The sequence below is a fragment of the Cebidichthys violaceus genome, unplaced genomic scaffold, assembly GCF_023349555.1.
Source record: "Cebidichthys violaceus isolate CVI_PGR_0920_01 unplaced genomic scaffold, fCebVio1.0.p SCAF_19, whole genome shotgun sequence".
NCBI lineage: Eukaryota > Metazoa > Chordata > Actinopteri > Perciformes > Stichaeidae > Cebidichthys > Cebidichthys violaceus.
The window spans coordinates 3,858,707-3,873,530 of NW_027176361.1; the positions used below are offsets into that span (position 1 = coordinate 3,858,707).

Genomic DNA, 14,824 nt, shown 5'->3' on the forward strand with positions numbered 1-14,824 from the left:
AGGCTTATCGCATCTCTTTAAGTCAGCTATATGCCTGTATTGTGTAGTGAAAAGTGTTTTCTTGTTCGTAGCTGTTGTTTTTGGCACGATGGTGCATTCTTCAGTTGGGTGAGCAGCAGACCTCCTGTGCAGTGTTTATGCCAGGGCAGGCAGGGAGGGATGGGATCTCCAAGGCAGCGGTGCGAGGCGGACGTAAACAGAGTCATAATGATGGCTTATTGAACGGGGGTCAGAAAGGTCACGGCAGGAGTGTGTGTGTGTGTGTGTGTGTGTGTGTGTGTGTGGGGGGGGGGGGGGATCGGGCAGGTGAACACCTCAGGTCCCAGAACACGTCACACTCGTCTGCAGCTACATGTAGAGAAGCAGGTCGATTGCGTCGACGATATCTGCTGAGTATTTTTATGAGCTGATTTCTTCCTGTTAGCTTAATGACATGGGGGGGGGGGGATGATTTGAGCAGGTCATTAAAACCCACACAATATGACAGAGTACTGCCTGTCAAAACACAACCACACACACTTTTAACTCCACTGTAGTTTACGTCCATAACAGCTGAAGTATCATTTACGTCTAAAAGGCTTTTCATAAACGGTAAATTGTCCTGTGAGAAACTGTTCCAGCCGGCGTTTTCTCCTTGTGTTGAACCTGTGAGTAAAAACACGTACGTCTTCGTTAGTATTCAACGACACGGCCATTGAGCTGCAGGGGAAATGGGGGCATGCAGTCCACTAACTAACCTTATAGGATGTCCCTTTGAACCACAGTATGGATGTAATCCTCTGAACAGGATTAGAGGAGAATGGATTCAGTGCACGTGATTTGCAACAGCAACCTGAGACAGGACTCACTGCTGTTTCAGGGATTTTGGTGTTGTTTACTTTATCTGGATGCAGTTGTATTTTAAAGCTTCAGTTCATCTAAATCATGAGATACCAAAGATATGAGACCTTCGTCAGAACTTTTAATTCTAGGTGAAAGTAAAAAAATTATGATAGTAAGTTAAAACGATGGGGTTTAAAGTCAAACGAATGACTTCAGTCAAAATGATAAGTATGGTGTAAATGGGGATTATACGTGTATTTAGTATTTAGTAAATATTCTTACAAATTATGTCAAAATGTAGTTTATAAAAGTTAAAACATATATTCAAGATATCAAAATACAGACTGAAATTACAAATGAGATAGGTGACTTTATTGGTCAAAATTACAACAAAATGAGTCAAACCTATGCAACACGTGATAAATAATTAAGTCAACATAATGTCTTTTGTCAAAATTCTGAGATACCAAGTCTAATACTTAATAAGGTCAATGTATACAGTCGTCTTTTAGTCAACATTGTGAGACACCAAGTCAAAAGTATAAGATAAGAAGTCAAAATATAGTATTTCTCAGTAAAAATGTAAATAAGATAAAATTCTGACTAATACTTTTGATAAAATGAGCAGGTTTTTTTTGTTGTTGCCAACATTTCATCTGTTTTCTTTTCCGTGCAGAAATGGGCCTTCGCAAGAAACGAGGGTTGAAAAATTGTTTTTCATCATTTGGGTGAACTGATTCGTTTAAGCTTCAGTAGATAATTTGCACATTAGTGGCTACAAAAGGTCAACATGTCTAATCATTTACTGTCAGAAAACTGCACATTAAACTACCTGTGAGACAGGTACATGATTAAAAAAAACGAAAAAAAACATGCTCACAACATTATTCCCAGTCGTCTTTGTCACTTCACATTAATCTTTATATGTCAGCAGAACTGGATAGGTTGAAGCAGTCTGTCGTCCATGGTGTGATTGTTGTCGCTCATACAAACAAACAAACCCAGAGGAGGTGCTTCCCATCACCCCGCTGCCGTCGCTGGGTGGGCTTCACTGTTTTTGACATTTGAGCCACAGGGTGATGGCAAGCTGCGCTAGAGAGACACAGCAGTGAGCAGCCGTCCAGAGGGGACGACACGCAGCTCCCCCCTAAACTCCTGCCAACAAATAATTCATACCGCTAACATTTACTTTGTTGAAACGCTGTCCGGCCTTTATCCGCCGCCCTGTCTGTGAACCTCAAAGTACCTGTCTCAGGTGGATTAAGTGTCCAACTGAAGCACATAGAAGCTTTTTAAAGTTTTGCTGCAGTGGAGGGAAAAGTTGAAAAATAGCCAGAGTGCTGGACAAGAAAAACAAATCCATGATAGAATTGATACATTTTAAATACATTTTTAAAAAAGGATGCAGCTTGAAATACACTTTAATATACAGTAAGTGCATTTTACAAAATAAATAAAAAGAAAGGCAAAAGAATCCCTTGACGTGGATGTGTTAAGGGATTGAAATTGATTCGGGAGTGAAACCGAAATCTGCACCAGGAAGCATCCCATTTTGGCAGCTTTACACACAAGAAAGAGGACACTGTGAAATTCCCAGGAATGATGCATCGTGGTATCAATAAAACTCACACTGTTCAGACCTGAACTTCTTCCTCTCTCTGGCTGCAGAGCTGGAAGTTGGGACTTTTCCAAGAGGCTCAATTGACAGAATGAATACTGTTAATTAGACAAGTAGACACTCAATTTAAAAATAAACTTAATAAATGAGTTCAGATAAAGTGTTCATGAGGAATGAGCCAATCAAAAAGCGTCGTTTCTCATCTTCTTCAAAGGTCTGGTGGAGGGTCGGAGGTCCTCCGGTCCGTGGGCGAAAGCACAGTGTGCAGCCTGCAGGGGGCAGCGCTGAGGGTGGTGGTCGTAGAACCAGCAGGGGCGAGTTTTCAGGGCACCAGGGGCAACGGGCTTCCTTTTGGCGTCCGCCCTGGCGGGCTTCCTGTCCCGCCAGTCTCGTATGAAAACCGTCCCTCCCTCTACTGAAAGAGAAGGATCAACAGGAAGATTCCAGACCTCTTCAGAATAAAGTGCTTCCACCACAAGTTACAAATAAATCGTAACTTTTTATGCTCATGTTTGTTGTGTATTGTGTTTTATGTAGACTGGCTATGCAAATGTAGATAAAGCAGGTGGCCCACCTACCTCTAAAGACTTGGTGGTTGTTCTTGAGCAGCGTCTGAAGGCCTCCACACTCCTTCTTGAGGAGCTGCAGGGTTTCCTGCTCCAACAGCCCAGCGACCTCACTCACAGAGATGCTGCCTGTGGGGGAGGGATGAAAGGGATGAAAGAGCGAAGAACAGAGAGTGACAGAGGTGCAGGAGGAAGTCTTTGGATGCTACATTCATCAATATATTAACACGCCGCTTCAGGCAGGCACAGAAATAAATAAAGAATTTCCAACCCTACAGAGTCGGCTGATGTCACCAGTTGTTTCGTGAGAGGCAGAGCTACGACATCGTCCCAGTGGAAATGCTCCAGGAGTGACAGGACGACCAACAACAGCTATGTACCGAGCATTTGACAGGAAGAGAGGGGGGGGGGGGGGGGGGGGGGACATCTCAGTCGCTGCCTTTCAGTGTAAATCCGGGCTGTGAAGTGTGCTCAATCATGCATTTCACCGCTGCAACTCCAACCGACCGTTTGCGAGCGTGAGTCACCGTCGAGCCACTGGGACATTCATTTTAGATACTAAAGAGCAAAAGAAGTAGAAAGTGGGATATAGAAAAGCAGAAAGTCCTGTGCTACGAGTAGTTAGCAGATTACTGAACAGCACCACGTCTTTTGGGCTCCGTTTCATGAGATTTTCGATATTTCTGGCGTTGACCTTTTACCCCCAGAAAACAATTCAATCAGGACTGACCTTTGGTTTGTACAAATGACAGTCTTCCTCCCCTTTCCTGTGACATATTGGAGAGGAACACCGCAGGATTTCTAATGCTACTTCGTGCCATTTCATAACAATATTTGACCTAAATCTGCAGACATCATAACGCGATCTTCATCATACTTTTACTGAAAATCTCTGGTGGCACTTCAGTCAACCCCTGTTGGCTCAGAGGTTATTGAATATGAGAGAAATTCATTGGTAAATATATACTTATCTGAGTTCAGTTGGCCAAAGAAATAAAGGTACTTTCTAAAAGCAAAAGTTTTATTTTGTTTATTTAATATATGGCACAAACTCTACAACTGAATTTAGAGCTATGAGGGTTTTCAGTCATCTAAAACATATTGTCCTCCCAAATGCATCCTAAACGTTGCTGGTAAAATTGCTGAGTTAATACCTAAAATATGCAACACACTCCCACATTCACAGACACTCACACAGCCAAAGACAGCCCTGTGTTGCAGAGTGTGAAACTGGGCAGACTGCCGTCCTGCGGCCCAGACGCCAGGGAGCTCCAGGCCTTAATATAATATCAATACAGCGTTTAGAGCTGCCCTTTACTGCCTACAATGTTAATGGGGATTAATGGGAGGAGGGCAGTATTGACAGAGGAGACTCTGCTTGGACTAAGACCAACAGAGATGATTATTAATGGCTCGACTTGACATACACTTGGACTTTTTTATTTTTTTTTTTAGGGCTGAACGTCCCCTGTGCAAAACGCTAAGATGGCCGGTGATTGATTGCTTGTTGTGGAGAATTGTTTTTTGCTGCTTAAGCCAATTCAGAATCAGGCTGAGTGCAGAAGATTAGCTCTAAGATTGCTGAGTGGTGAATAAAACATTTGAAAGGATCATTACCATGAGCACAGCTGTAATACGGGTTTGCTCGTGATTTGATTTTATTGTCTGTCAAAACCTGAAAATGCTCAAAAATTGTTTTGTATATATTTACCTGTGAGTCAGAATTATCCAAAGGTGTCAAGATTAATTAAAAAGTTGTGAAAGAAGAGGAAAATAAAAGCTCTTTCTGCTACACAGTCATCTTTTTGTTGACTTTCATCAAGTAGTTCTCTTTTCCTGTGAAGTAAAATCTTGTGAAAAGCCAAAAAACCCTCCTACTCATAATTACAACACTCATAATAACCATAATCACAAATCAACTGCCTCTGAATAAATGGCTGTGAAAACAGGAACATAACATTTATTTATAATTCCCGACGAAATATTACCAAGGGCTGCTATTTTCATTATAGAATAATGTGCCAATTACTTCTAGATTGTTCCAGCAAAACAGTTTGGTCTTTAAAATGACATGAAATTGTGAAAATGCCAAAGCTCAAGTTCACATCTTCAAATCGCTTGTGTTTACAATTCATTTATAAAACACGACTTTAATGATCGGTTAAAGGGATTTACTTTCTGTTGACCGACCTGATATTATGAACACGGTGTAATCTTATGTGTGAGGTGAGTTTAACAGTAAAGACTGCAGCTGTGGAGGAAGATGATGATGATGATGATGATGATGAGTCTGGCCAAAATTGGCAAAAAGCGCAATGGGAGGCGCCCTTCGTTAATAACATACTGCACCAGCTCACACCCACTCCCTCTTTCACGCAGGCCGTTTCTGTTAAGTGCAAATATAATGGCTGCAGGAAGAAACAATACAAAGAACATTCTTCTGAATTCATTTTTGACTTATTGTTCCTGACTTTTCACTGATCTGAGGTGTAGTGTTGCAGAGTGTAATGCGAGTTATGTTCATTGTCTACACACTGACTTTCATCCTCAGCATGATTACATAACGACGTGAGCCCAGTCAGCAGAACAGCATGCATGAATTAATAACTTGACTCACAGCTACCAGTAACATTTAAAACGCCAGGGAGATATATACAGTGTTACAGTAAATGTCATGCTACAGATGCCTAAATGCTGGTGTTGTGTTAAAGGATCAATTTGGAGACATCCAACACCAAATATGTGTTTGGGAAAATCAGGAAAATCTACAGACTCATTGCACTCGCAATGACTGTTAAAAAAAAAAAAAAAAAAAAAGAGACCAGGCGCTCCAGTGCAACTCGTAAATATCTAGGAAACTATTTCACCCAAAGTATCACCCAAAAATATCGAACATTTAAAAAAAATCAATAATCCTCATACTCTTTGACGACACATTAAAAACCTCAAAGCCCTCCTGGATCTTTCCAATATAGGTTGGCTCACCCTGAATTTACCCTTTGTTCTTCCGCAGCTGATGACTGGTAGGAATACCTCAATACAAATGCATCTTCATGCATAAATCATAGACGGCGGTGCATTATTCATCAAGTCATCTCTATACAGGGTCACAGGCTCCCTTTATTCGCTCGCCCTCATACTTTCTACCTCAGATTTCAGCACTGACATCATGTTTTAATGATAGTAGTCCTCATCTCCTTATGTCATTCATATTGTGTGTGTGTCTGTGTAGCAGCAGAGGGGGGGTGTGTGTGTGTGTGTGTGTGTGTGTGTGTGTGTGTGTGTGCAGAGGCGTTGACAAACGTGACACGTGGGCGGTGTGTACATGTGTGTGATGCAGTGTGCGTATGTGGCACTCTCTGTACCGTGCGGTGCAGGAAGTGGCTGGCAGAGAGTGAGATACGGAGTTCAAAGCGGCGGCGCTGTGTGTCATGAAGGCCCTGGCGACTGATGGGGGGGTTGACGAGAAAGGGGGGGGGGGGGGGGGGGGGTTGGACAGGATGACGGAGGGGGGGAATCAGATGAGAGGTTCTGGCTGCGGAGAAATATATTTTAAGAAACCGACGAGAAATGTGAGGAGTGATTCATCCTGCCAACTACATATTCAGTCTAAATGGAGTTAAATAGATTGTTTGACTTTTTCTTTTCCCTGTTCCTAGTATTTGGTGCTAAGCTAGGCTAACCAGCAGCTGGATGTAGTTAAGACTATCTCCCAAACTGTCAAACTACTCCTTTGTTGAGCCTTGAATCTCATTTTTGAGCTAAAGCTGAGACTTAAATTTAAGGTTAGATTGTTGCCTACCTGTATGTAAAATGTATTCATTGTGATAAACTGACATCTTGGTAATTGTGTAACAACAGTAGCTCCACATAAACTAAACGAGGCAGCAGCTACATACAATCATGACGGACGAAAAAAGAAGGCTAAACTCCTGCTAAAGCTAACGTAACTAGCTTAGCATATATCAGTTAGCTAACATCTCAATGGTAGCTACCTTTAAATCACAAATAATGTATTAAATTGTAAATAGTAAAATGGACACCTAGCAAAACAGAGATGCATTTAATTTAAAGCTAAAGGCTGTAAATAATGAAAAGAGTAATTTTTACCTCCACGGTAAAACGTCATATTACAGCCTTATTACATATTACAGCCTATTATTGCATCAGTTACGTTTGTCAGCCGGCCTGAAAACTTTGACCCTTTTTTCCTCACTGCGTCTGTAGATACTAATCTCTTCCTCTGAAGGACACATTAATAGCTGCCCTGCCACAGATATTACAAAGCAATGAATTAAGAAACCGTCAAAGTGCACAATAACAAGACTGGATCAGTGAGCTTCACGGATAATGAGTCCTTCTCTGGATTTAATCTGAATCTGTCCATCACCTCAGTAGCAGCTTTGTGTCCAGCGAGACTTGTGTGATTTATTTTTTATCTCAGGTGTTTTGTGTCTATTGCGGTTTTACCTCCTCGATTCCAGTCAGTGGAGGACGTCCCGCCGTCTTCTTCTTCTTCAGTCATTCCCAGAAGAACTTTAGCAACCTGCAGGACCACACCGTCAACAAAGTCCCGCGGGAGAGCGGCGCAGTTTCGAACCGTTTCGACCCTGTCTCTGGGCTGGAACCCCGTTCCCCAGCTGCTGTCGGGGGTCCCGTCAGCGTCTTTGTCATTTCTGATGCCTGACCTGTGAGCCGTGGCTCCAGAGGTGGTCTGGTGGCTCTGGATGTAACAAGCTCTTCGCTGTTCGGCCTCGGCCTCGGCGGATAGCCGGTAGCTTCTCGACTTTCCCACCAGACACACCTGCGGAAAAAGGAGCTGAATGTCAGGATGACTCCCATGGGTGCTGAGGTCCAAAAGTGTAAAAAAAAACAACCTCAAAATGATGAATACAAATCCTCAATATGTGGGTTGCTTTGGACAAAAAACAAAAACTGATTATGACTGATCCCCGCACATTAAATGCCAAGTAAACACTTGCTTGTTCCTATTATGTGACCAAGTGTATTGAAGCCATTAACGGCTGCCAGCTGTGAAAGAAACGTCCCTTTGGGGACAATAAAGACTCGATGTATTTCTGTCTGTCTGTACTAAATGAGGCTCAGGTGGAGAAAAGGCAGGGACGCACAGCTGGGCCTGTTTGGAGAACAGCGATGCATTTTATGATCATTTTGAAGAGAAATTACAATGAGCTTTTTTTCCTAAGAAAACAAAAATGTTATGAAATTCAGAGTGACACCTACAACATCAAAAGGTATGAGGTAAAAGTGCGTCGGTTAATCAAGAAACCAGCATGCTGTATTGACTACTTACCACCCACTGATTGACTATGTAGTCTTCTTACACTTTACAGGTCTTACGATCAAAATAGTAATTTATGGTCATGTATGCATGTATGTAAAGTACTACTCATCCTGTGAAAACAGCTGTGCAGTGTCCTCTGTGGCTATGGAGAGAGCTCACTGTGATATGAACTGAGTTCTGAGTCTGGACTACGTAAGCCTACCCGTTTGGTGGATGGTATTCTCAGGCAGTCCTCCTCAGTGTTGAAGCCACTGACTTGGCTGACCTCAGTGATGAAGTCGATGTATTCTTTGTACTGAGACTTCTTACACTGGCGTCTCTGGTATTTCGCATAGAAGTCGAAGAAACAGCAGGGGAGGACGAAGTACCGGCAGGAGTAAGATGACCTGCAGTAAGAGCAAAAGAATTCTTACCCAGCGCCAAAGGAAACGATGATTATAAATCAACAAGAATCCGTTAGTAGAGATTATCATCTGTAGTCACGTTAGAGAAAAGCAGAAGTCTGAGGCTCAACGTCGCCATCAGGTGGTCGCTTTAGAAATAAAAAGCAAACCGACATGCAGGAACACACACACACACACACACGTTCACACATCCTCCCTCTGCCCATGATGTTATTCCAAATTAGAGAGATCAGCTGGCACTTGAGCTGCTGAGTGAGATTGTCTGCTGATGACTCGCCTGGCAGCTATAACGGGGATCCATGGTGTGAGCTCGTCCGAGTGGTTCCCAATCAGCCAGTCCGTACCCGGGAATAAGAAGCGCTCGCTGGGAGTAATTGCCTTTTCCTGAAATAGCAGAGACCAAAAAAAAAAAAAGCACAAGAGCTCCTTAGGGCTAGGAAGATGCACGCAGCCGTGATTTGATTTGGAATCACTTTATGGAAATTGTCCAAAAAAGGACTCTTTTTTCCCCCCAAACTTTTAATATATCTCAGCACACCTGTCATCACAAATAAAGCAGGTGAGCAGCACTGAGGCCCGTGAGGTTCAGAGAGAGCCTCCAAATGGAGATTTAAGAGTACAGCACCCCCGGGGGCCAAGAAAGATTGGTCTGCCGCATCCGCTCCCAAAAAATCTGTCAATAATAGATGACCTGAAATGGAAGCAGTCAGCAGCTTGTTGTCAAATGAATGACTGAGTCCAGGAGGCAGACGGGAGAGTGCAGTGTTTTGGGGGCTGGTTTCCCTGCCGGTGTGCGTGTGTTTACATGGATTTATCAGGATTCAGTCCCCTGTGCAGCAGTAGCGATTTCTTTTTGTAGCTTGTGGGAGAAGTTCAATCAGAAGTGTAAAATGTCAGGTAATGTCACACTGTTTTATTACTGTTAAATAACAAAAAATACTTTTTTAACAGTTAAAAGGTTAATTCAGGGGAAGCAAGTGAATATTATTTTCATTATCAATTAATCTGCTGAATACTTCCATTAATCAATTCATTGTTTGGTCAATAAGTGGCAAGAAAATAGTGTATATATATATATATATATATATATATATATATATATATATATATATATATATATATAAATAAATAAATAACGATTGACGGCCGGATCGAATAGTTTCAGGACTAACATAAATTAAAAAGATGCGATATATTCCAAGTTTGACTGGCCGATGTTCTGTACAAAATAAACTAACATTTTGAATGTATTTTTTGCAGTTAAAAGGTTAACAATTGAGGAAAATAAACATGCATTATAATTTGTTTAAATTTATTCATAAATGTATTTATCTATTTACAATCCCATGTCTTATTTTCTATGTGCCACTCAAATCTACCCCTCAGTGTTTGACACTTCAAAAAGAACAAGTTTCCATCTCTGCCTCTGAGAGAGCAGCTGGTGATGAGGATCATGTGATATAATTAAGCGATATAAACATTTATATCATTGACCGTGACCTAAGATTTACATTGTGCTCTAATACAAAAGACTTTCTCATGTTCTAGAAGTTGCCTCAATAGTTCACCCTGTTAAAAAGCGGGAAAGGTCTTCCCTCCGTGAATCAAAGCACAGAGCAGCAGCAGTGAGGGGGTGATGCCAGCTGATTAGACACCTACAGCGAGCGATATGTATTGTCTGTTTCACGTGAAAAGATAATAACACTAATTAAACGTGTCCGCCTTCTTCTCGCTCGACTCGCTCACCTCTAGCAGAGTCTGGGGTCCGTACATGTCCCAGATCTTCCTCTTCCGAACATCGATGCCCTTTCCGGGATGCTGCAACGCAAGACGGCATGCAGGTCAGCGGACTCATTCACACTCTGACCGTCAACCGCTGTGTGTGATTTCAATCACACCTGTCCCGGTTTGTGGATCCCCTCACCTTGCCTCTCCAGCATCATGTCACCCATTAAGATGTCCGTGCAGATTTGGCTGATTTTATAGTGGTTGAAATCTGTTTTTCCTTCCTAATAAAATGCCTGAAATTGATATTTGCTGATCAGAAGTTGCTATATTTATCATTTATCAGAAAACTATTTACAGAACAGCCTCATAATTGAGCTTCAGATCAAGGTTTGTGATCACATGAGTGAGAGAACTAGTATTTACTGAAGAAGTTGTTTTAAATTAAAGGTACTATATTTCTGGTTGATTAGAAAACTACAGGGGTTGGTAGTTGTTGCATTCAGTTCAGTACAGAAATAGGCCCACTGTTTATATATCGTTATTAGATCAGAAACAAACAATTTATGTCAGAGTTATCTGAGTTTTTTTCATATGGCTTTTGTTGGTTTTCTGTGAGCTTCTAACCAGGAAGTAACATACTTTACATCACACACATAGCACCCAGCTTACCCCTTCACTGGCCAGTATGTGGACCAGGAGGCCGTTTCCACAGCCCAGGTCCACAAAGGACTGTTTGGCGGTCAGACCTTTCTCTGCTCGCTCCTCGGCCCACAGCACCTGGGGAACAGTGACAGAGACTCAACACTACTGTATGTTGGTGAGAGCCTTCGATCGGCGGCGGCAGCGCGACACCTGCAGCTGCTGCTGACGCCCTCTCACCTGCCTCTGGCGTGACATGTGAATCAATTTACTGGGTCTGAGCCATTTTTCACACTCAAATTGCTTGACCCAGCTTTGGTGACGTGACGCAACAACACGTGACAGATAAAAAAAAAATAGTTTGACCTACACGAACATGTGCAGTATCGACATGTTTGTATACGTGGCAGTGGTAAGAAAGACATATAAGGAGTGAGGTCAACCTTTAGGACTCAACTCATGTAGCATTGATAAATCATTTATTTTGAAATCAAAACAAACTCACAAGGAGATATGTAGCAATGGCGACATCCTCGTAGACAAATTTCTCAGGATCTGTAACCTCAGGCCAAATCTAGAGAGCGTGGGAAAATAAACGTCAGTACTCCGTAATAAAGACCTCTAAATACTGACAGCATTAGAACAGGTCACATGTATGAAACAACAGGGGACTGTACCTTGACCATGGCCTTGTACTTCTCCTTCAGCTGCTGGTACATGACGCTGTACTTCTCCACCGGCAGCAGGGACAAGGTGCTCTTGAACTCACTGGTCTTGCACTCGGTGGCCCAGCGCACCAGTTTAGGCAGCAGGTCAGTGGACAGCCAGGGCAGCTTTGGGTAGGCCACGCCATCAGAGAACCACGCGTCTGAAGCCAAAGCATGCAGCTCCAGGGCCCTGAGGATGAAGGCAGAATCATCTAGATTTTTTTTTTAATCATTCTAATTCACAAATTCTAATTTTAAAATCACGAAGAAAATGTTTGTCGTGAAAGCTAATTTAAAGATAAGGGCCTTAATGTGGGTCCTGCTTTACTATCTCACTTTAAAGGCCTGTCTTTAGGAGTCCCTGTGTCCAAATCAAAGGTTAACTAACTAATCAGCTTGTTCTAAGTGCAATTAACAATGAAGGCTGTTTGTTTAGTTCCTATTCAACAGTTCATATCAGACACTAAATGCCTTTCTGCATCTTGTTTAATGTTGGTGGACTGTGAAAACGATGGAAATAATCAAACACTGTTGTATTTTATAATGTTGTCAATAAACCAAACAAAGGAAAATAATGATCCTGTGTAAACATTTACTGTGAAAATATTTTGGAAAGCATCCCAAAGCTATTTTCAGCAAAAATAAGGTATTTAAAAAAAAAAGACATTCGACATGTTATCTTGTCAGTTTTTCGGAGACCTTGATGCGGTCGTGTTTGCCTCCAGGCCACCGTAGTTGGACAGATTGCGCTCATTCAGCCACTCACCATTCCTCACAGTCCTGATGGAGGAGCTGGAACTGATAAACGTTGCCCCTCTTTAGAGACACCCGTCCTTCTGAGTCCTCTTCAAATGGAAGAAAGGTCACCAGTTGTCGGCCAAAGTCTTAATTTAAACAGACAAAGACATTTTACAAAGTTGTAATAAGAGAACAGAGTTTGGTTGAGCCTTTCATTCATCTGCAGTCTTACCTTTGAGTATAAGCTCTTTTTGCAGGTTTGTCCCATAGCTGTTTACTTTAGGAATGACTGTTCTGACACTAGAAGACCAGGGGGGTTCCTTTTCGTGCGTCTGTGCCGGTGACACCGTGCTGGTTATGAAGGAGAGCACATCAGGAGTGAGTTCAGGACCATCCAGCAGGAACAGCAGAGCCTCTCTGCCCACATCTTTACTCTCCGTCTCCTTGATTCCGCAGAGACGCTTGTTTACAACGTGAGGTTTCTTTATCCACACGTCCACAGCTGACCAAAAGCCTTCGGGAAGAGTCTTACATTCTCCTGGAAACTTTATATCAAAGAGTTTTGGCATAATTGAGCATCAGACACGACTACAAGCCATGTGTTTACAAACGGAGAGTGGACTTCCGGTTTTTAAACTTGTACTTTAAGATAAAAATTGCTTGTAAAATTAAATCTTAGAATTTACCGACTTATATTATTGTATACAATAAACAAATGTGAAGCTTTATTGTCAACATTAGTCTATGAAAATATAAAAAAACGAAGAAAGATTTTGTCGCCATATGATGACGTCTCCACAGGCGACTAGTATCGGTTTGTTTCCAGTAGAGGGCGCTGTTGCCCTTTGTCTGTATTTAATCAGCAGCCACTATGTGAAAATAGTGATCCTTTGAGTAAAGAACAGATTTGTTTAATGTAATATACTCTTAACTGTTTTTTGTTGTTGTTTTTTCAACCAATCAACAAACCAATTCCCTTAAATATTACCTGGTTATTACTATTGTGATCATGACTGTCATTACTTTTTTTAGGATGCAGCATTACTCATGTAAATTCAGGTTTAAGAACATCCCCTATACATTATTTGTACATTATGCATGATTAATACCTCGTATACATAAATAGAACACACAAAATGAAAATGTATAAACGCATGTACCTAATGTATATCCACTATTATATCTGGAAAGTGTACTATTGGTTTTGCATGCACTACATTTGTTGCATTAATCTACAGGCTGTGTATAGCTTTCGACCTTAATTTGTTATTTCAATATTTTTTTTTTATCTAATGTTTTTAATAGCTGCATAATCCCATAACAAATTGTATATTCTGATGCCTATGCATTATTAATTTCATACAGATTTCAAGAAAATGCAGTCTGACATATTTGGTGTCTTTTGACACTTTGGGATCTCCACCAGTATTTAGAATAAGGTTTTGTGGGTTTGAACAGTCTTTGGCTGCACAGCATGTGCCTTTAATGATAAACTCACCGACAGATCAGTGAAGTCTAAAGGGTTAACTCCTCTCCTTTAAATCCACATCAGTCTTAGTGTAAACTTTTATGTTAATATTAAACCCACTTGTCACGTTATCGCCTTTCACATGCCATGATAAGTGACCTTCGACCTATTTGGCAAATAATGCAACCAGATGAATCAACTTGCCTGATAATTGTTCACTCTTTGTTCCTCTGTCACACGTCATGTATCTCGTTTCTTTGACAGCGTTGTTTCATACTGTATCTATATCATACATATAAACCTATGAGCAAGAAAACTGTTATCATATTTCACTATGCTCAATTCAAACAACCAATACTGAATTTTTCCAGCAGTGATTCTTGGGTCCACGTCCCCTCACCTCTAGCCTTTTTTCTCTGAAACAAGAAACAAGACATGGAGAGCTTCCCACACTGTAAACTGACACTGAGGAACTTCAGCCTCAGAGATTTAAGACAGCAGAAGGAGTGTAAACATCCGGCCCGCACATTACTTGTAGACTCATCCAATCCTGGAAATGACAGGTTTTTGTCTAAATACCTGTTTGGTAGGTTAAAGATGATTTACTAGTTCATCCTCTAGTCATTTTTTTTGTGTTTGTCATTATTTGTATTGTTTGTTAAGCTCCTGGTGGGATCATTATCAAAAAAAACTTCTATAAACTACTGAAAACCCAAATGTGTTCCTGCAATAGCTCACTCTTAATTGTAAAGCAACCTTTTCATCTGTGTCTTAATCTAGTTCAGCTGGAAGTGCATCAAAGAGGCGTACAGCTCCTGTTTGCAGGGTC

At 41.5% G+C, this 14,824-nt stretch overlaps 1 protein-coding gene across 1 annotated transcript; it reads right to left on the bottom strand.

The window, feature by feature from the left end:
• Positions 1–1,228: 1,228 nt before the first annotated feature.
• trmt44 (tRNA methyltransferase 44 homolog) lies at positions 1,229–13,126 on the bottom strand. The gene is made up of 11 exons (XM_068713275.1): positions 12,760–13,126; positions 12,556–12,673; positions 11,760–11,979; positions 11,588–11,656; positions 11,113–11,220; positions 10,462–10,533; positions 8,993–9,099; positions 8,514–8,697; positions 7,477–7,810; positions 3,019–3,135; positions 1,229–2,855 (listed from the first exon to the last, which is right to left on the bottom strand). Exons 1-11 carry the CDS (start codon positions 13,094–13,096, stop codon positions 2,623–2,625), a joined length of 1,899 nt encoding a protein of 632 aa, XP_068569376.1. The 5' UTR covers positions 13,097–13,126; the 3' UTR covers positions 1,229–2,622.
• Positions 13,127–14,824: the final 1,698 nt, after the last annotated feature.

Excerpts from the sequence above, each read along its gene's own strand:
- trmt44 (XM_068713275.1), bottom strand. The coding sequence starts at position 13,096 with ATGCCAAAACTCTTTGATATAAAGTTTCCAGGAGAATGTAAGACTCTT. Across the intron at positions 11,657-11,759 it reads AGTACAAGGCCATGGTCAAG|ATTTGGCCTGAGGTTACAGA; the intron begins GTACAGTCCCCT and ends CACGCTCTCTAG. Across the intron at positions 8,698-8,992 it reads ATCCCCGTTATAGCTGCCAG|GTCATCTTACTCCTGCCGGT; the intron begins GCGAGTCATCAG and ends CTCTTACTGCAG.